Here is a 23,052-nt window from a genome sequence, read left to right on the forward strand (position 1 = left end):
ATAGTGCAGTCTGTTTTGGGGGCTGTGTACTGAGCCAAGCAGTCTGCTAAACTAGGCTGAGAGTTTACTAACAAGACTCTAGCCTGCTACTCTTCAATCCCTAATCCCTTTAGGATACCATGAGAAGGGGGTGGGGCTAACTCACAGAGAACTGGAGTTTAAAAAGTCAACTCAGAGGCAATCAGAGGAGCTAATGAACAGGGGAGTTTTGCAAGGGAAGTTAGAGAAGGCATGCAAGTGGCAGATACACTAACAAACACACTCTAAACTTAAACCAATATCACACTCTATCACCAAATAGAAAAAAACCTACAACAGTTAAAATAACGCAGGCATATGTCCCGCAACAGAGTGGGGGGCTATCCACTAAATGTAGTATATACAATGCCTTATGGGCAGGTTGCATACATGTGCATATGTTGTAAGCAGTTCATGGCTCTCAGACACACAGATCAGGCTCTTGAGATGATAGTGGCCAAAATGGAAGACCTAAGAGAGAGACAGAAGCACACAGAGGCATTTTCAGGGACACAGTAGGGCAGTCCCATCCCCAGTCTGACAGCCTCTGTGCTGCTGAGAAAGAAGAAAGTCTGAGGGAATGAAAGCATCAAGCTGGAGCAGACAGAAACAAACCCACCATTGCAACCCTCCTTCCAGATGATGTCATGGTATCCTCTAGTGCTGGGGATGCCCCTCTGAGGGGGGGAACCCCTGTTATTGGGAAGAAACATGTAATAGTAATGGGAGATTCAATTATTAGAAATATAGATGGGTTTGCAATGACCAGGAAAACCGCATGGTGAATTGCCTGCCCGGTGAGAAGATTTTCAGACTTCTCAAGACATCTAAATAGACTAATGTCCAGTGCTGAGAAGAGCTGGTGGTCGTGATACATGTAGGTACCGGTGACACACAGAAAGGTAGGAGAGAGGTCCTGGAGGCTAAATTTAGGCTGCTAGGTAACAGATTGAAGTCAAGGACCTCCCTGGTAGCATTCTCTGAAATGCTTTCTGTTCCATGCTGAGGGTCAGCTGGACAGGCAGAACTGTGGGGTTTCAATGTATGGATAAGACTATGGTGTTGGGGGGAGGAGTTTATTTATTTATTAGGAACTGGATAATTAATAATTTATTTATTAGAACTGGGGAACCTTTGGGAAGGAAGAAGCCTATACAGGAAGGATGGGCTCCTCTTAAACCAAAACAGAACCAGATTGCTGGCATGTAAAATTTAAAAAGTCATAGAGGAGTTATTAAACTAAGGGCTGGGAGGAAGCTGACGCGTGAGGAGGAGCACATGGTTCAGATAAAGACATCTCTCGGGGAGAATCCATTAAAGGGGAAACTCCATATCAGGGGTGGCCAAACTTACTGATCCTCCAAGCCACATACAATAATCTTCATAAGTTTGAGAGCCAAGCACACTGGCCGCGGCTCAGGGCTTCAGCCCTGTGGGTGTGCCTGCTGGGCCTCAGGGCTACAGCCCCACTCCTGATGAAGCCCTGAGCCACGGCAGGCACGTCCCACAGGGCTGAAGGCCTGAGATCCTCCCCTCCCTGCAGGACACAAGTCCCTAACCCCACCACCATGCCGCAGGGCAGAAGCCCTGAGCTCCCCCCAACCCCAGTCTGGTAGGTGGAGAATATGGTGAGAATATGAGGGGGCTCTGTGAGCCACACTTTAACTGTAAAAGAGTCGCATGCAGCTCATGAGCCGGGATTTAGCCACACCCTGCTCTGTATCCTAGGAGAGAGGAGAGGACAGAAGTTGATAAAGCACCAGCTAGGAACTGAAGAGAAACAATCAAACGAAAAAGAGACCCATTCAATTACATCACATGAAGGCAGACAAATAAATATAGAAATGACAAATTTTATAAGTGCTTGTATAAAAATGCTGTAAGTCTAAATATGCAGTGCTATTGTAGACAATTTGGTCCCAGAATATTAGAAAGAAGAGATAGGTGAGGAAATATGTTTTATAAAGGTTAGTCCAATAAAAGATATTACCTCACCCACATTGTCTCTCTAGAAGTCTAAATACTAAAATGGGAAAACTTGATGCCTGATATTAAATGATGATATTGATATAATAGGCATCACAGAAACTTGGTGGAATGATGATAATCAATGGCACATGGTAATACCAGGGTATAAAATATATAGGTTACGCTGGTGGGGGAGTGGCACTATGTGTGAAAGAAAGCATAGAGTCAAATATATACAAATCTTAAATGAATCCTCTACAGATAGAAATTCTATGAATAATAAGACTATAGCAATAGAAATATACTACTAACCACATGACCAGGACAGTGATTGTGAAATGCTCAGGGAAATTAGAGAGGTTACAAAAACAGAAAGCCCAGTAATAATGGGGATTTCAACTATTCCCATAATGACTGGATACATGTCACCTCAGGATGAGGTCCAGAGATAAAATTTCCAAACATTATAAACAACTGCTTATTGGAGCAGCTAGTCCTGGAACCCACAAGGGGAGAGGCAATTCTTGATTTAGTTCTAAGTGGAGCACAGCATCTGGTCCAAGATGTGAATACAGCTGAACCACTTGGCAATAGCAACCATAATGAAATTAACTTTAACATCATTGCAGGGGAGAAAATACCAAAAAAACCCACCACGGTAGCATTTAACTTCAAAAAGGGGAACAACGACAACAAAAGGAGGAAGTTAAATGGAAATTAAAAGAGTCACAAGAGTGAAATGCCTGAAAGCTGCATGGAAACTATTTATAAACACCATAATAGAGACTCAAACGAAATGTAATCAAATCAAATCAAATCAATCAATCAATCAAGAGGACCAAAAAATGCCACCACAGCTAAACAGCAGAATAAAAGAAGCAATTAGAGGCAAAAAGGCATTCTTTAAAAATTGGAAGTCAAATGCCAGTGAGGAAAATAGAAAGGAACATGAACTCTGGCAAGTCATATGTAAAAGTATAATTAGGTAGGCCAAAAAAGAATTTCAAGAGCAACTAGCAAAAGGGACAAAAACTAACAGCAAAAAAAAAAATAAAATGTTAACTATATAAAAAGCTGGAAGCCTGACAAACAATCAGTGGGGCCACTGGACAATCACGGTGCAAAAGGAGCACTCAGGGAAGAAAAGGCCATTGCAGAGAAACAATGATTTTTTTGCATTGATCTTCACTATCGAGGACATGAGAGAGATTCCCACACCTGAGTCACTCTTTTTAGGTGACAAATCTGAGGAACTGTCCCAGATTGAAGTGTCAGTAGAGGAGATTTGGAACAAATTGCTAAATTAAACAGTAATAAGTCATCAGGACCAGATGGTATTCACCCAAGAGTTCTGAAGGAACTCAAATATGAAACTGCAGAACTAACTGTGTAACCTATCGCTTAAATCAGCCTCTGTACCAGATGACTGGAGAATAGCTATTAGGACACCAATTTTTAAGAAAGGCTCCATAAGTGAGTGTGGTAATTACATGCCAGAGAGCCTAACTTCAGTACCAGGCAAACTGGTCGAAATCATAGTAAAGAACAGAATTGTCACATAGGTTAATACAACATCTTGGGGAAGAGTCAAAATGGCTTTTGTAAAGGGAAACATGTCTCATCAATCTATACGAATTCTTTGAGGATGTCAATAATCATGTGAAAGCAGCAAAAAGTCCTGACACACCTTATAGGCTAACAGACTTATTGGAACATAAGCTTTCATGGGTGAATACCCACTTCATCGGACGCATGTAGTGGAAATTTCCAGAGGCAGGTATAAATATGCAAGCAAGAATCAGGCTAGGGATAACAATGTTAGATCAATCAGGGAGAATGAGGCCCTCTTCTAGCAGTTGAGGTGTGAACACCAAGGGAGGAGAAACTGCTTTTGTAGTTGGCTAGCCATTCACAGTCTTTATTTAATCCTGAGCTGATAGTGTCAAATTTGAAAACGAACTGAACTCAGCAGTTTCTCTTTGAAGTCGGTCCTGAAATTTTTTTTGCTGCAGGATGGCTACCTTTAAATCTGCTAGTGTGTGTCCAGCGAGGTTGAAGTGTTCTCCTACAGGTTCCTAATTAGGAATGGCAATATACAAAAACCTGTACTGGGACTTGTACTGTTCAACATATTCCTAATGATCTGGTAAAAGGGGTAAACAGTCAGGTGGCAAAGTCTGCAGACAATACTAAATTACTCAAGATAGTCCAAAGCTGACTGGGAAGAGTTACAAAAAGATCTCTCTAAACTGGGTGCCTGAGCAACCAAATAGCAGATAAAATTCAATGTTTATAAGTGTAAAGCGATGACACGGAAAAAAATAATCGATGCATACAAAATGATGGGTTCTAAATTAGCTGTTATTCAAGAAGAGATCTTGGAATCATTGTGGACAGTTCTCTGAAACATCTGCTCATTGTGAAGCAGAAGTTAAAAAAACCGAAACAAAAATGTTATGAACCGTTTGCAGAGGGATAGATAATAAGACAGAAAATATCATAATGCCAGTACACAAAATTCATGGTACACCCTCTCCTTGAATACTGCATGAATTTCTGGCCCCCCAATCTCAAAAAAGATATTAGAATTGGAAAAGGTACAGAAAAGGCAACAAAAATAATTAGAAGTATGGAACAGCTTCCATATGAGGAGACATTAAAAAGACTGGTCATCTTAGAAAAGAGATGACTAAGGTGGGGACATAATAGAGATCTATAAAACCATGACAGGTGTGGAGGAAAAAAATGTTATTTACCCCTTCACATAACACAAGAACCGGGGGGTCACCCAATTAAATTAATAGGCAAGAGATTTAAAACAAACAAAAGGAAGTACTTCTTCACACAACAGTCAGTCACCCCATGGAACTTGTTGCCAGGGGATGTGTGAACACCAAGAGTACAACTAGGTTCGAAAAAGAATTAGATAAATTAATGAAGGATAGCTATTAGCCAAGATAGTTAGGAATGCAACCCCTATGCTCTGGATATCCATAAACTTCAGACTGCCAGAAGCTGGGACTAGACAACAAAGGGGATGGATCACTTGACAACTTCCCTGTTCTGTTCATTTCCCCTGGTACCGGCCACTGTTGGAAGACAGGATACTGGGCTAGATGGACTATTGGTCTGACTCAGTATGGCCATTCTTATGACTGCAGAAAGAAAAAGAATAGTTTCAAGGTTAAGTAGTTGAATGCTGTCCTGGAGAGCTGGATTCTATCCCTGCCTCTGCCACTTGGGTTCCTGTGAGATTCTGGACAAGTCTCTTACACCAAACTTTTCGCAGGCAGTCACTTCTGCATGTAATTAAAGGCTGTATTATAATGCATACACTCAAGAGGGTCAAATTAAGGTTGCACGGGCAACATTTATTCTGGAATATCCTAACTTGAGAGTGCTTGACTTTTCCAGCTTTTTAATCCTTTCTAATTCTTAACTTTGTACTTCCTGTTTTTTTATGAGACCAACTATAACTAATCTGCAGATTTTTTGTTCATAAATTTCTTTAGATTTTTATGTGCTATTTATATAACATTTACACTGTTGTTGTCTTCAGTGTATATTTTATTGCCATTGTTATCTTTGTGAAACTCAATATTTCACCACACAAGTGCCATGTCAACCAATATATTGAAAGTAATTAAAACTGTCTTCAGAACAAAAACTCTTTTGGAATTTCAGTTTTAGCGCAACTTCTAAATTATCTTTTTTCTTACTATATAACAGAAAACTGAGCAAGGCTCATTTTTTCCCACCTTTTTTTAAAAAAATGAATGTCAGTCTCCAATTTGTAACAAGCAGATAATATACATGAAAAGGAGCTTTAATTTTGTACCTTATTTTCATGCAACCCTTTTTGAGGAGGGTAACAAACAATTGCTCTTTGAAAAGAACCAGTAAAACTTACCACATCACAAACTCAAAGGAGCACAGCATAGCCAACCCCATTCTGCTTCCATTACAGTTCCTCCTGTGACCCTTCTTTGTAATAATGGGTCATCTGAGGTTAATCAGCTAGCAAAGGCAGCCATTGCCACAACAACCAGGGCAATCATGACTCTGAAAATAAGCTAATGAACTGGACGGAGTGAGCAATGAGTGACTGATTATCTCTGATATCACAATGTTACTGTTCAGGCAGCAGCAGGGACCATCAAACATGCACTGTGTGGAAAAAAAATCAGGTGCTCCAGTGTTCCCAAGTTTTCTACAAAAAAAAAATCCAACAACATGCAAACAGAAAATTCATACTGGAAATCATTCCACGCACATTAATGAGTGGCCAAAATCTGGTTCAAATCCCCCCCTGATTTTTACAAAAAAGGGTTATAAACAAAAGTTGAGACACTGAGGTATAGACCCAGTAAAAGAAAATTTTGACACAAACTTAATTATTGCCTCACTACTGCAAGACCGTAATAAGATTGCAAATAGATATCTTTTTTTTAAATAGGCCATCACCCCAGAGTGTCAACATTGCTCCTGAAACCAACCACTGAATTCAAATTGTGGGTTTCCTTCCTTCTTAGCACAGAATCAAAGGCAGCATTTCCACAGTGAAGCATGTAACATACTGTACTCTCCATTACAAGGATGATCTTGTCCCTCCTCTTCCATAACTTCAACTAAACAGCTCCTTTTCCCTTGAAACTTTTGTCTGCCAGCCAAGAAGTTTATGACAAGGTTTGGGGAGGCTCAAATAAGCAATTTATGAGATCTAAAGCATTATTAAAAGGTACATTTTCAAACTTAACTCTACCCTTAAATGGTTTTGATTTGGGGATATAAATTAAAGACGGAAAAGTCCAACTAGTACATCCTATGCCAGTATAAGATAATTCCGTACAATTTAATTTTCCAATTCTAAAATGTTTCCAACACTGTCTTTTGGTGAATACACCACAGTTTAAGAGATCTAGACCGTTAATAATCCATTTTTTTCTGATGTTAACATTAAAGTTTGGTTTACCTAATTTCATCACCGTACTACAAGTTATATATTTTTATCAGCCCAAGTAATTCTCTTCCTTCTTCGGTGTTTACACCAAGCTTTTGTAGATTGTTGTAAGCTTTCACCCTATCCCCTTAAGCAGCTCTTATCCTATACTGTCTGTTTAATTTTCATCCTTCCTCGTAAACTTGTCTATCTGTGACGGGATGCATAGCTATTACTAGTATATGAGGAGTTAATTTCAGCTTCCTTTTCCCTCTTCATAGCTTAGATCAGCTCTCTGAGTAAAATAAACTTCTATCCTACGGCTTCTGCCATTATAAACAGATAATGAAAATATCCTCACAGCCCCAATCAACAAAAGTTTTAAGTGTAGACTTGCCCAGAGGCAGAATGCCTAAGGCTTTCCCATCCAGGCTCTGAGGCTGGATTGATCTCTTTGTTTAGGTGGTTGTTTATTTCTCTTTTTTGCTTATGTTAACTTGTTTTGATACGTATTTATAAAAGGTTCTCGCCTGCTGAAATGGACCTTCCTGTCTGTTACTGCTCAGCCATTCCACCAGTTTCCATTAATTCATTTTGTTGCTTTTTCTAAATTCCCTTGTGAACATCTTCTTGGCACTCAGATGCCCACACTGAACGCAGTTTTCTAGAACCCTATTCACCCGAGTCCAAACAATGAAAGATCTCTACTTTCCTGCGCCCTGACATACTGCTTCTTAGTGGTCAATCCAAATTTACATTGGCAATATAAGAATAATCAGTTCAAAAGAGAAATTATTCCGTTAAATGACATGCTTAATAAAACGCTTTAATTCCAGTAGTCTTTAAACGGCTTTGAACAGGCAAAGGATGGGAAATAAGTTGCCAAAGCTAATTGGAAACAATCATGGCTAGTTTTCAACAGTTCTGAGCAATATACCATGTGTAGCCTTTTGATGAGCTTGTGTTTTGTTTTTAATCTGAAGGATGATGGCCCCTCTGGTACTGTAGATCCCAATCACGCCTGACTCTCTTTAATTCAATAAAACAAAATGCTTCTTTAGTAACAAAGAATGCCTAGTGAACAGACACACCACTACAAAGATTCTCTTAATATCCAAATTGTATGTAATGATTCACTAAGGGAACTCTTACCTGAATTTGTTTTGAAATTACACTCAAATTATCGCCTTAATGAGTCAGAGAAAATTCCATCAAAGGAACATTCATCTGGCACTGCTGCATCTGGGTACATCAAGTTTTTTGTTCCCCAAATAAGAGACTTGAATGTGGTGAGTTTCTATTAGTTATGCCTTTGAAGACAATAAAAATGTCATCAGTGTAAACTAGGTCTTTTTAGCATGTTTTAAATTTATACAAAGAAAAACAGAATCTGGCCAGAGGTATCTACATTAAAGACAGAAAGTCTTTGTGGTACAGCTTTAGACAAAACCAGGCTCCATTCCATTGTTTGCTATATTCTATAAATACATAGTGAAAATACTACCCCAAGAGAAGTAAATCCGGAGCTCCATAGTTAGCATCCATCATTCCTAATACTGAGGTGGTCTAATGAAAGTGTGGGACCCCAAATTCCACCTGTGGTTCAGAATCTAAACATGGCAATATGGTCCAAGGATAACATTTTATCCTTAATGCTGAATATCTTTGTTTCTGTGCAAGCAGTGAGAGCCTTACCAATATTTCAATGTAGTTTTGTGTGCATTTATATATTTGTAATATTATAGTACAATTTAGCACCTTCAACAATTGGAGCTCAAATTTCCTGGAGACTATTTCAAAACACTCAGAATGAAGCACTAAGTCATTTCAAAAGGTAGGCCTTTCTTACTGAAAACCTTCAGGATTTCTTCAAAAACAGATATATTCTGAGGATTCAAAGATATTGAAATGATGTGCCCAGTGTATGATCTTCTCTCTTTTTCAATTCCCTTCTCTTTCCATCTCCTATTGTGCAGCCAAATATGATATTGTACTGTATCTTTGATGCATTAAAATTTGTATTACATTTTTTCCTCCTACGATACTTGTATCACTATTTCCTTAATAAAAAGACGACTTTAGAAAAAAAGTGTGCATAAAATTTTACCTTAGACTTCTATATCCCCCACTGCAGCCCCCTCACTCCCTCAAAATTATAATTTTACAAGAAATGTGAGTATATAATGAAAATGAATGTTACACAAGGGACAAAAAGCGTTAATTAAGGCTTAGGTTTTGCTCAAACTCCCCTGCTGTTTAAGCCATAGATTTCATGATCCAATAACAAGAAACAGTTCACTAACTAAAGCTGCTGTTCAGAGCACAGCAAAGTTCCAGATCATCTGTACTGGTAAAATCTTTTTATTCTGGGACATCAAGTCAACAGCTAGATTGTTGGAGTGAATTAAAATTGACTATATGAGGTACATAAGGAAGTCCCTGTGGGCTGAGTGGGAGTATAACTTTTGCTATTAATTATATCCCTGCTTCAGAAAACATTCCAGAGTTCCGAATACAGCTTCTGAAATGTACTGTAGTATTAAAATGGCTTGGGTCAGAAACTGGAAGTGTGTGTTAATGCAGCTTTAAAACTCAACAATTTTCAGGTGGTTGTAGAAGTTATGTGGATGTTCCTCAAATTAATTCTAATTTGTGTACTCCTTCGGCAGAATAAAATCTCCAGTGGTGTCCCAGAGCACACTCAATAACCTGTTCACCAGAACTTTTGGTAAATTAGGATTCCACTATATAGTCACACAGTGATTTTCTGTGGATATGATATTGCATAATACAGAGGCCAAGTCTCTCCTCATGTCTCACCCTCATTAGAATTTTTTTATAGCCAGAATACAAATATTTGTAGTTTATCCTGAGGCTGTTCCTCAGGGTAAACCACAAACGTTCACGGCCTGAAACAAATGTTTGGGGAGTGTCCTGACTGGCCGTTCTCTATAGAAGTATTAATTACAGTGAGTTATTTGGCAATCAATTAATTCAACATAAAAAAAATGGGTAAAAACACCTTAATCACTATCATTCAAGTATCATTAAAGATACTATCCACCAGGGATTCTCACTCTTATTTCCTATCACAAGATGTTAGAAGAGTGAGAATTTTTTCAGTTTTCAGAGTAGCAGCTGTGTTAGTCTGTATTCGCAAAAAGAAAAGGAGTACTTGTGGCACCTTAGAGACTAACAAATTTATTTGAGCATAAGCTTTCGTGAGCTACAGCTCAAAATGCATCCGATGCAGTGAGCTGTAGCTCAAGAAAGCTTATGCTCAAATAAATTTGTTAGTCTCTAAGGTGCCACAAGAATTGCAACCAGTAAGTCATTTTTTCTTCTGGGTTTATCACTGTCTCCGAATCTGCCAGAAATGTTTTATTCTGATTCAAGTATTATATAAGCTACTATTTGATTTTACTTAAGTCTGTCGCATTGTGGCAGCCCCTTCCCTGAAGACTTTACATTCTAATGAACAATACATAACCAAAAGAGAGAGGAGGAAAGAGACAGAAGAATTTTTATTTTTTGCATTTACCCTACCCTATTACGTATTTTTAACACTGTAATATTTATCTATAGTAGACACACAGCCGATAGTACTGTCACAACCTTATGGAACAAAGCAGGCCTCTGCATACCTACCCCCACATTGAATGAGACAGGTTTTGCCACTTTGTTTTTAATGTTGTTCAAAATTCCACATAACTCTATTACTTCTCCATAAACAGTGCCACTGGAACTTTGGGAGATTTATTTTAAAGAACAGCATATCATCAGTCGTAAATGTTCAGGCATGCATGAAGTACAATTTTAAACCACTACTTTAAACCATAATTTCCCCATATGAAACTGGGGACAATGATATTGACATCCTTTTGAGATCTGCTGATGAAAAAGCTCTAGATAACAGGTAGGTATGATTATTTATTATTATTATTAAACCAATTCAGAATGGATTTTCATTGCAACAGCTAAAAGGTACATCTACGGGACTACAAAATTCACCCCAAAGCACAAGGCCTATGCACCACTTAAGTCCTCAAAATAGGACTTAAGTAGCACTTAGGCACTGCGCTGGCTCTTTGCACATGAGAGAATGTGTGTTTGGGGAGCCCTTATGGAATAAAATATGAACCAAAAACTTTAGATGAAGAAAAATAAGAGCTAAAAGTTAGCATGTTTATTTTAATCAGGCAAGAGAATGACTGAGTCAGAATGAATTGTTAAAAGCCCGTGGTGAATACACAGAGCTGTTAGCAACAATGATTAAATGATTCTAATGATTACACTGCCTGAAGTACTGGTGAGGTGATGTGAACATCTGGGTTTCCAGTGTAGATCTTAACTTAACCTTTTAATAAATCCATCTTCATAGTGGCCACTGAGGAATATACTCCCATAATACAACTTACGTCCAATTATTCAGTGTAACACTTGTACATTCTGTCATTCACATATCATTGAAAAGTTTTATTAGAGTTCTATTTTGTTAAAGTTTAATCTTTTAAATATGTTTCCTTTAACTCAGTACTAACAACATTTGCCCCTTTGTAACAGTTATTATTTCCATGGAATTTAGCTGGCAAATTTTCAGCTCAGGAAGTTGTGTGCGCAACTTCTGCCATTGTAATGGAAACAATGCTCTTCACTTCACAGGCACTGGATCAGAATGTAAGGAATGGTTACTTTCCCTACAGAAACCGTAGTTCTTTGAGATGTTGCACACAGTGTAGATCCCACCGTAGGTGCGTATGTGCCTCACATGATTGGATTTTCTTTGAATAGCAGGGTCTCTCAAGGCCATGCATGCACCCTGTGCCTCCTCATACTCCCACACAAGGGCATTCCCTCATAATTCAAAGCCCATGGTGGCTGAAGACTCCAAAAAGGGGAATGGAGGGCAGGTTTGAGATCCACATTGACTATAACATCTTGAAGAACCACAGTCACTGTATTTCTTTCTTCTTCAAGTACATGTTTGTGTGAACCTCCCGTAGGTAACTGGCAAGTAGTATCCCCTCTGAATGGTGGGAATGAGGAGTATAGCTGCATCAAACAAACAGTGATTGAAGCACTATTCTCCTGAACTTGGCATCTGACTTGGCATCTAAGTCCAAGGGATAGTGCTTGATAAAAATCAATGGGTTAGACCACACCACTGCGTTACAGATCTCTGATATTCCTCAAGTGGGGGGAGGCTGTTGCTCATGCTCTGGCAGAATGATGTTCAGTGGGACAGGAACACCAGTCAGATGATAACAATCAAGATACACCATGCTATACATTCTGTTACTCTTTCAAAGGAAGTGGCTTGACTTTTAGAATGTCTGGCTATAGCTATAAACAGACAAGGCAATACTCTGAATGGTTTGGCCCTGTCACTATAATAAAGCAAAGTTCTGGATATATTTAATGTGTATAATTTCTTTCTTCCTCGTGCTGACTGTGTCTCTGGGAAAAAGGAAAGTAGGCTGATTTGACTGGTTCTGAAGAAAATCAGAGACCTCTTTAGGAACGAACTTTGGGTGGGGCTGCAGCACTACCCTGTCTTTCAGGCTATAAATGCCTGAAGCTCACTCACTCTTCTTGCTAAAGTGATAGTCACTAAGAAGATTGACTTCTGAGTAAGGTGATGAAAAGACCATTCTGAGAGTGGTTCAAACACAGGCTCCATGAGCCTCAGGAGCACTAAATTGGGAAGGTCTGCCTTTTCTGATCTCGAGTCAATCACAGTTCCTATGAACTCTATCATCTTGAATGGTGTGAGTGACAATTTTTTGTAGTTCACTAGGCCCAGATGGGTGAATAAGACTAGCGTACATTACAGCTTGCCACCATTTCCCACTACAATCTGCCCTCAACATGCCTCCTGCCTTCTCAGGAGGGCTGCCACCACTGCTAGGCATTTCATAAAAACCCTTGGTGCCATGAAGAGTCCAAATGGCTGTACCTTATACTGGTAATGATTTTATCCCATCATGAATGTCAAGTGTTTCCTGTAGGCCAGGTGGATGACTATATGAACATATATATATTGTAAGTCAAACGACACAAACCAGTCTTCAGCCTGCAGAGATGCAATGAGGGAGGCAAGCACTGAATCTGAGGTGGAGTATATATTTGTTTGGTCTTCGCAGGTCTAGGATAGGATGAAGATCTCCTTTCATTTTCAGGAGAAAAAAAATATTAGGAGTGGAAGCCTCTTCCCTGTATTCCTGAGGAACATTCTCGATGAAGCGACAAGGCCACTTCTTTTTGTACGAGTTTCTTGTAAGAAGGGTTTCTGAAGAGATACGAAAAGCGATTAGGCAGGAAGAAGGTTGTGGAAATGATTGGAACATCCATGGGCAACTACGTTCAAAGCATCATTTGTCTGAGGAGATATCGGACCAAGCCTGATGGAAAGGGGCAAGGTAGCTACCAAAGACTGGCTCCCAATTGGATGACAGTCAAGCATGGATGACACAGGAAATAGATGATGTGCATCTCCTTGAGCATGATGTCTCAATAATATCTTTGCTCCAGTTCCCATGCCAATGCTGTCCCCAGCGGGGATCTTGACAGTTTTGTTAAGGCATACCTTCATCCCATAATTGGAACAAGCTGAAGGTTGGTGCTGATGTCTTTAGCAGTGCTGATGCCAGCAGTGTCAGCATACTTTGCACCACTCCTTTGGCATTGGATGTAGACACCTATCCTTAGAGGAATGATGCCTCTTTTCCTCTCTCAGAGGCGGTGACTTTCTATGCTCAGAACCATCGCTGGTCTTCATTCAGCCCTTCCTCTTGGCATTGCCCCAAGATTGGGGTGGTGGTGCTGGCTCCAATGACACATGGTCAGTGCCAAGTGTTCTAGTTCTGGTGCTGAAGTGGTTGCCAGCACTAGTGCTGAATGCCCTGGTACCAGGGTGATCAGCATCAATGTGACCAGAAATCAATTTCAACTGAGTTTTCTTCCCTGACTTCCTTTTGCTGCTGGACCCTAACTAAACCAGCACCCTATGGGGTCGTCCTCACGGACAACCCTTTTGGTTCCTTGGAGGTGCATGTCTCCTCTGGGTCTGAAGTGATACACAACAACTGCTCCAGTAAGTGTAGTTTCAGCTGCATATCCCACTACCTGCAGCCCTTGCCAAAAAGGATTTATACACCTAAGCACTTTTCAGGGATATGGCTCTCCCCCAGACTGAAAAGGCATCAGCTAGGCCTATCAACCAGGAGAAAGAGCCCATTGCAGGTCGTACAGGGGTTAAACTCTTAAGATTTAGAGTACACCATGGAGGTTGGCACGAGGCACCTTGCCCCGTTTCACAGGGAGATATATTTCTGTTTAGATGGCTCTTTTAAAGAATCCAAATTTTAAAACTTAACAAAGGTATGATGGGTGAAGTATTTCTTCACAAACTAATCTAGAAGACGAGTTTAAACCTCTGAGAAAAATAGTAGGTGGGACAGTCAGTGGGTTCCATCTCGCTGCCATGGGTGGTAAGAGGGAACTGAGGGACAGTTTCACCTGCTCTGTCCTTTACGCCCTCACACAGGAGCATGAGGTGACATGAGGTACCTGAGCTGCCCCAATGAACACTGCTATTAAAAAAAAATTCAATCTCAGGGGCACGAGGCACATGTGCACCTACAGTGGGATCCAGACTGAAACATACGCGAAGGAGAACTTCACATCCAGGTGATCTATTCCACATACTGTATGTATTACATAACAAGAATGGAGCAACCAGACATGTTGTCACCATTATCACCATTACATGAACTAAAACAAAATTAGTTTTCAGGGTGCCTTTCAGCATTTATTCCACCTCCTTGTTTCTTTTCAATTCTATCACCTGTTCCTTGCCAAACTAGCCCAATACAAGTCTTTGGGCAGCATGAGCTCTCCACTGCCTGTCTAATACAAGTTATTTGTATTCGAGTGGCATCTAGAGGCCCCAACCAAGAACGAGGACTCACAGCACAAGATGCTTTACATACACATAGTAAGACACACTCACGGCCCCAAAGAGCTTACAATTTAAATAGACATGGTAGGCAAAGGTGGAGGAGAATAGGAATATTATCCCCATTTTACAGATGAGCAAATAAGGTAAAAGGGATTTTCCCACAATCATACAGGAAGTCTGTTGCATAAAAAGGAACTGAACCCAGGTTTCCTGAGCCGCAGTCCAATGCCTTAAACTCAAGGCAACCACTACTCTCACCTGTTACTCTTCCCTTCTCGCTTTCCCCAAAATGGCAAGTTTGTGCACATTCACATTTGGATTTAGAGGATATTAGAGAGCAACCACCGCTGAATAAATTGCTTATTAAATAGTGGGTGAAATAACTTTAAATAATGTCAACTTTCGTATACAAGTGTCAAAACTCATTTATGAAATCCACACACAAGCCAATAAATTTTCAATTTAACTAAGAGTTTCTGCTGAAATTATGTCTACGAGACAACAGGCCCCCTCTCCGATATTCTTGTTAGTTGCTTTTTTTGCTACACCACTTTTCTTGCTGCCACTGCAGGTGCACCAAATCATTACAGGTTTACATGGCTTCATACCCCTGCTCTCTGGCCAACTTTCAAACAGAAACTTCCTTTTCTGTATTTTCAGAGGCTTTTGGTCTTCATAGTTCTCATTTCGTGACTGACATCTCCAATTGGCTGTCAAACCCTTTCTTACTGAACATTTATTTTTAATTCTGAGTCTCTATTTCCAAGTCAAAATCTTCTCAAATTTCACTGCTCCCTATGGCAGGGAACTTGCTTATAATTTATTATTGTAATTTTGAAATTGGTCATTTCATCCTTGTATTAATTCTGTACAGTCTATTGATTTATTTAATAAGTACATACAAAATCCAGGCCTCTTAATGACTAGCACAGGCAAATATTGGGGGCATTCTCAGGTTCTTGATGGTTGGATTATTCCTTTTATTACACTTCAGTGGTTAAGAGCATCTATGTTACCCAAATACCAGCCACCCCCCTCACTCGCTGAGAGAGTGAAGGAGAGCACTCTTAAGATATGGCTGGACAGCTGGGAATAGATACCTCTGGGACCTTAGCTAGCATGAGGAATGTTGGTGCCCCATCTGTAGCAACAGTCTCATGCATAAGTAGAGCTTGGGCAGAGCTTGGGGGCCCTTAGTTCCCACCAATCACCCTTGCACACTGCAAACTGGCAACTAGAGGGGTGGGGTTTTGCCTTCCTCTGAGCACACAAGAGATTTGGCTTGGGAGGGAGTATTACAATGCTAATACTTATTTGTCACAACCATAAAGCATGTGTCCAGTACAGGTTAACTGAGGTAGCAGAGAGGCATGGGCAGAAACCCCTGCTGTGCAGCATAGGGAGGGTTTTAATGTCAGGTGCAGAAAGAGGGATCTTTCACTTAAACCTTCATCCATTGCAGGAGGAAAGGTGGAGGGGGAAGGAAATCTGCAGCTTTCCTGGTCTTGATCCCCAGATTTTGCAGGAGAGGGTTAGAGGTGATGTGCCCTTCATGTCTCCTCTGCCTTTTACAGCCATTTGTTGGGAACTGCTCTTCATTTATCCTGCCAGAGAGCTTGTATGGGCAGGAGATGCCTGGCTGTTCCTTCCCTACTTCTGTTACATCATAATTAATAAAAATCACAACCTTTGCATAGGATATTTTATTCACCACTTAATCTGTGGTGACTAAATCACTGAAAATTTATGCACATTCATGCTGATTACTTGATCTTTCAATGTTCCTTTTCACACATATTATGCATTTAAATACCAAGGGGACAGACACCTTAAAAATACTTTAGATAGATTACTTAAATGCCTTCATTTTGTTTATTTTGAAATTTTGAATACGACATTTAAGGCCCTTAATTCTAGAATGCTTTTCTAGCTGTATACACTCCATATGCACGCCCACAAAGAACCAAGGTCACTTTCTAGCTTTCTAGAATCTATTCTTATTATATGCTTATTCTAAATGCCAGGCTTTTGCCAATATTGTCCTGTTGTGGGAGAACACTCTGCTTCAAAAGACTTGCATTGCTGACTCATTCTTCCATCTTAAATCAAAGCTTATATTTCATTTTTCCAGCTACCAACTTCCTTAATTCTTTTTATTTCTACAGGCCATTTTATTAAGTACAGCACAAAACTTCAGTGCACGGGAAAAGCTCTTCACTAAATTTACAATAAAGTTAAGTACCTCCGGCCCTGTGATATGCATAAGACCAGAAACAGCCGCTGCAACAGAGTCATAACCTGCTCTCTGAAACGCTGGACCAGTCTGACCATAACCTAAAAACAGAAAGAACTATTTAAAATACAATCCATTACACATACCAAGAAGATACAGTTACTACTTTGGGAAGGAAAAGAATGCATAAAGTAAAATTTCTCATCCGTTTCTATACATGTGCTGTCTAGGTTATGCAAACAAGAAACAAATACTGCAGTCTTATATTTACACATACTGCCCTTCTTTAGACTAAATGGTGGTTTCTGTTCCAGGAGGTTAATAATGTGCTTGCTGGGTCAATGTGTCTCCAGATGTCTTGACGGAAAGAATTTTAACTATATGGTAAAATCCTGGCCCCACTTAATTCAATGACAACACTCCCCATGCTATTCACTATGGGCCTAATTCTTCCTTCCTTAGGTACTTTACTCAACTGATTTCACTGGGTGACTCACAGAATAAGATACTGTTTGATGTGATTAAGGGTGGCAAAACTGACCCTTAGTAAGAAAACCTACCGTTTATTATCACAATGAGTTTTTGATGAAAAACAACAATTTTTCCTCAACTCTATAAATAATTATAAATCATTAGCGAACACTTTGGTATTACTTCTCTTTAGAAACAGCAGAGAAGACACATGGTGCTTTCCTCCTTGGCTCTGCTTACCCCACAACTTCTCCTCTTAGCAACAATTACAGAATCTTGCATTATACCTCATACTGGCCTGCTGCACACCAACTGTCCATTGGATCCTGCTGCTGTGCACTAAACATTCTAGTGCACTTTTGATCTACTCTAGTTTCAAAGCACTGTAGATCCAAGTGCACTAGGGAACATTCAGCATAAGGCAGCACGGTCCACACAGACAGTCGGTGAGCAGCAGGCTAATTTGAGGTAAAATCTGTTAATTTAAACAAGCTCTTAAAGAGATAGCCTTTGAATGTGCTATCTTTACTTACCCTTTCCTTCTTTTAGAACAGACCTCACTATAGTGTCAGACATTAAACAGGAAGCCTTTATTATAGGCAGGCTGGAAGCTCGCCTATTATTAAGGTTGCTGACACTCCACTATATGACTGTTTTCATTTACCATAAATTGTGATTATATCCTATTGTTAGAACACAATACAATGAGATATTTGTGTTGCTGCAAGAGAAATACTTCCTTTAAATGTCTACAATTATGCCTTTTACATCTACATTTCTAGGTGCCAGGCCAAGGTCTTCACAAACTGAATCTGTAGACAGTCCCTTTATAGTTTTATTAATAAAAAATGCACACAAACAAGCCCCAACCAACATAGTTATAGAGGTACAAAAACTGGGGATAGACCAAAATGAATTTTCCCTTCTATAAATACTGAGGGACAATCCCAGACTAATCTCTGGTTTCAGAGTAGCAGTCGTGTTAGTCTGTATTCACAAAAAGAAAAGGAGTACTTGTGGCTCACGAAAGCTTATGCTCAAATAAATGTTAGTCTCTAAGGTGCCACAAGTACTCCTTTTCTTTTTGCGAATACAGACTAACACGGCTGCTACTCTGAAACCAGTCATTATGCAAGGCACTGAATTTAGCCGCATGGAGTGGAAATCTATCAACTTCATGAAAAATTCATACACGAATGCATCTGATGAAGTGAGCTGTAGCTCACGAAAGCTTATGCTCAATACATATGTTAGTCTCTAAGGTCTCTAACTCCTTTTCTTTAGACTAATCTCTGTGGCAGCCTAAAATTGCTACTGATGGCATTAAGACTTCTATAAACTCCCTCACAACCAGTTTCTTCCAGATACATTAGTTCTTTGCCGAGCTGCTGCTATGTCCTCTAGCCATAAAGAAGCAAGTCAGTAGCAGAGAAGCAGCCTGGTCTAGAGAATCACCATGGGGGTTCCTCTGTTCCAATTCCATCTCTAGCACCAATTCCATTTGTGGCCTTAATCAAGTCACAACCTTTCTATCTTAGTTTCCACATCAGTAAAACAGCATTAGATAATCTTTTCAAAGACCTACAAACATGCTAAAATTCATCAGAATGTACCCAAAATTCATTTCATAGAATCATAGAATATCAGGGTTGGAAGGGACCCCAGAAGGTCATCTAGTCCAACCCCCTGCTCAAGCAGGACCAAGTCCCAGTTAAATCATCCCAGCCAGGGCTTTGTCAAGCCTGACCTTAAAAACCTCTAAGGAAGGAGATTCTACCACCTCCCTAGGTAACGCATTCCAGTGTTTCACCACCCTCTTAGTGAAAAAGTTTTTCCTAATATCCAATCTAAACCTCCCCCATTGCAACTTGAGACCATTACTCCTCGTTCTGTCATCTGCTACCATTGAGAACAGTCTAGAGCCATCCTCTTTGAAACCCCTTTCAGGTAGTTGAAGCAGCTATCAAATCCCCCCTCATTCTTCTCTTCTGCAGACTAAACAATCCCAGCTCCCTCAGCCTCTCCTCATAAGTCATGTGCTCTAGACCCCTAATCATTTTCGTTGCCCTTCGTGTACTCTTTCCAATTTATCCACATCCTTCCTGTAGTGTGGGGCCCAAAACTGGACACAGTACTCCAGATGAGGCCTCACCAGTGTCGAATAGAGGGGAACGATCACGTCCCTCGATCTGCTCGCTATGCCCCTACTTATACATCCCAAAATGCCATTGGCCTTCTTGGCAACAAGGGCACACTGCTGACTCATATCCAGATATTTCATTTGAATTGTGCCTTGGAAAAAAAATGTAATGTTTTTATCTATGCATAGATGCCTGCATAAGCAGTTTTCCTGAAGCTGCAGACTAGCAGGACATAAAAAGTTGGGAAGCTCACTTGCACTCTCAATCTCTCCCCTAAAAAAAAAAAAACACCACTTTTTTTTTGTTAAAGAAAAATCATAATTTACTTTTTGGACATTAGGACACAAATTTTCACAAATCAACCCAAAAAATGCTCCATCAGGCTCCAACGATATGTGCTGTTATCTCCTGAACAGAAGCACCAAAATCATTCCAATGTGTTTGGGTCCACTTCAAAAGCAAAAGAAGAACACTCAAAACAACTCTAAGTGACTCGACAGTGAAACACACTGAAATAAGTGAGAAATTATGAACAAGAAGCATTGACCTCAATTATTAACAGAGAACAGACATCTCAATGTGTCTATTCATACAAATGTTTTCACAAACAGGAAACATCTGAAAATTAAACATTTAGGATGTAGAACAAACAACCATAAAAACTCCTTACAAGTGCTATTCTGATGAGGACAACTACCCCAACCCCTCAAATTACTTATTCCGTACTTTTAAAGGTGACCAGCAAAGTTTTTTTTGAATTTTTCTAAGAGCCTTCATATGTTAGAATATATATTTTGAAGTTCTCTCCAATAATTTTTTTTAAACCTATCGTTTGATTTCAAAACGTGCTCATTGCTATGTGCCAGGTGCAAGGTTAAAACCAGCTGGTGCCATGCAAAGTTTAACTAGTAGAAAGATATTATAATAAAAAAGGGATGTGAGTACAGAATTGTATTTTGGACTTGGATTCTGAACTGGTAAAACCAGTTCGAGGCCAAATTCCACTTTTGGTGGAGGTGGTTTGCCTAGTCACAGGAAATCTGGGGTTTGAAACCGCCTGGAAAAGAGATGGCTATCCAACCTTAAGAGTTAAGGGATGAATAGTAAGGTTAAAAGATCTAGTCGTCCCTCCCAAGATAGACAAGAGACAAAAGGATACATATTTTTGTGCTAGTTAACTGCACAGATCACAAACAATGAGGATTTAGCCATGAGCCCGAACAAATGTGCGTATGTCTGAGTTAGCTCCTATACAGGAAATTTCGTTTTTTTAAAATGTGTAGGACTGATTTTTTCAAAGTCGGGGCACACATCTGAGCAGACCTCATAGCATATGCATGCAAGTAATAAATGTGCTGTGAACAAAAATATTTGTTTACCATGCACAATCAGTTTGGCCTTGTGTTTGCACAAATACCCAATGCACATTTCACTCATAAATTCAACACACATACACACACACACACACACACACATATGTATGCACGCAATTGCATGTGCTTATCTCTGAAAATAGGTTCCATGCTAATATTACATACAGTCTGAATGGACAAAGTTTAGACACGTTATATTTGTTCTAGGCATTTAACAAATCACTAAGTGTTTTTATTTTGTCCATGTGTATTGTTTTGTTTTGTTTTTTTTTTGGGGGGGAGGATTTTTTTTTTAAATTAAATGTCATGATTTAGGAAATTCTCAGATTTACATAAATTTTAAAAATAATTGTCAGATGTGCAATTGCTGAAGGATTTATTTCTCTGCTGATTTTGCTTTAAAACCATGGGAGTCCTTAGAGTCCTGTCAAGTGGAATTTCTAAATAAATGGGGGAAGGATGTTCCACAATTCTAAATCTCCACTTCACAGGTTACAGCTATAGGGGCCCGATCCTCTGAGGCACTGCACATCCTCCGTTCTCACTTCCCAAAGGAAGCTCAGTGCCTTTCAGGACCCTGGAGTTATAGGCCATATTTGTTTAATTCATACACTTCAAAGCAGTCAATCATATCATCAGTGTGGCGACAAGAAAGTAACACAGAGAAGCAGCAACCGCTGCCAGTCTAGTCCCCGAGTACTGTCCCACAGTTGTCACTGTCACAGCATTATTTAATATGATTTGTACAGTACATACCAACTGTCTTACGCCGCACTGAACACAACCTCTGAACGCGCACTGGAGAACGGCTCGTATATTCAACACAACCATTTATGTCAGTGCTGGCCACAATTTCCTCTCCCCAAGCTACAGCTGCCACTGTCCTGATTCATGCTGACAAGCCGTCCTCTATCCACTGAGGAGCCCTGTTATTAATTTATGGTCCTTCCTCTCTCAGGAGTAGGAAAAGAGACATGGTATGAAACAAGTATCGAAGAACAAGTTTACTAATCTGCTGGCGTCAAATGCGGGCCGGCATCCATCTTGCACCATATGCAGAATGCTTAAAAAGTCTGGCACAGCTTACATCCTGCCTCAGCTGGGGATAAACTAGATAACTTCTTGAAGTCCTTTCCAACCCTATACTTCTATGATTCTATATACACAGTGAACTCCACGGTATTACTCCAGCAATCCCAGCTCCCTCCAGATGTGATGTGCCAAACTCAGGTGGAGAGAGACATAGATCTTTACTGGCTACAATTAGCATTCTGTTTTTCAGAAAGTCCTGCACAATTACATTTATGCAGCAGGCAAAGCAGAGTATATGACTAAACTGCTTACCACATGCAACATTCCCATCATCTCCAGGACATGAACCCAGGGTGAGAGAGTCAACCATCCATCTTTCTCTTTTGATTTATGAAAACAACTGCATGCAGTATGAGAGTGTTCAAACACACATATGCTACTGTACCATGTGCAGGATGCTGCTGTTCCTGAGTCTGATTTTCTTCAAGTGTGAGGAGTCATTATGCTGAAAGTGACATATGATAGGAGGATGACATGAAGATGAGGCTAATATGAAATAATAAAGCAGTTCACAGTCACAGTTGACAGAATTCCAGACATTACTAATACTAGAAGCTTAGGGGTGTGTACAGGGCCAATATTACATTACAGAGCAACAAAGAAAATTCCCCTAGCCAAACGGAAAGATAACAATTATGTCAGGATAAAACTAGTTCACTTCCCACTAGCTGGAGGAATTATTGCAGAAGCAACTATATGAGGACAGCCTTTGTCCAGGACTAGGTTTCAATCAGATGTAACAAAAAAGTGAATTTATATCAGAGAAAGTTCGCCTGTAGAATGCACTATGACACTTCCTGACAGACACTAGGACTGAGAGAAAATATTTCTTCTCCCAGATTTTTCCAACTGAGTTA

The 23,052-nt window shown here is 39.9% G+C and overlaps 1 protein-coding gene across 14 annotated transcripts in view; it reads right to left on the reverse strand.

Moving 5' to 3' along the window:
• The window catches only part of SUGCT (succinyl-CoA:glutarate-CoA transferase), a 483,091-nt gene that overhangs the window by 407,309 nt on the left and 52,730 nt on the right, over positions 1-23,052 (reverse strand). For all 14 annotated transcript variants that reach the window (XR_006279193.1, XR_006279194.1, XM_043508703.1 and 11 more), the window contains one exon: positions 17,128-17,219. Coding sequence is in view for 12 of the 14 variants with exons in the window: in XM_043508703.1 (XP_043364638.1) it covers positions 17,128-17,219 (92 nt within the window). In the remaining 2 variants the exon portion in view is untranslated. The remainder of the gene's footprint in view (positions 1-17,127; positions 17,220-23,052) is intronic.

This window comes from Dermochelys coriacea, chromosome 2 (genome assembly GCF_009764565.3).
Source record: "Dermochelys coriacea isolate rDerCor1 chromosome 2, rDerCor1.pri.v4, whole genome shotgun sequence".
NCBI classification, from domain to species: domain Eukaryota; kingdom Metazoa; phylum Chordata; order Testudines; family Dermochelyidae; genus Dermochelys; species Dermochelys coriacea.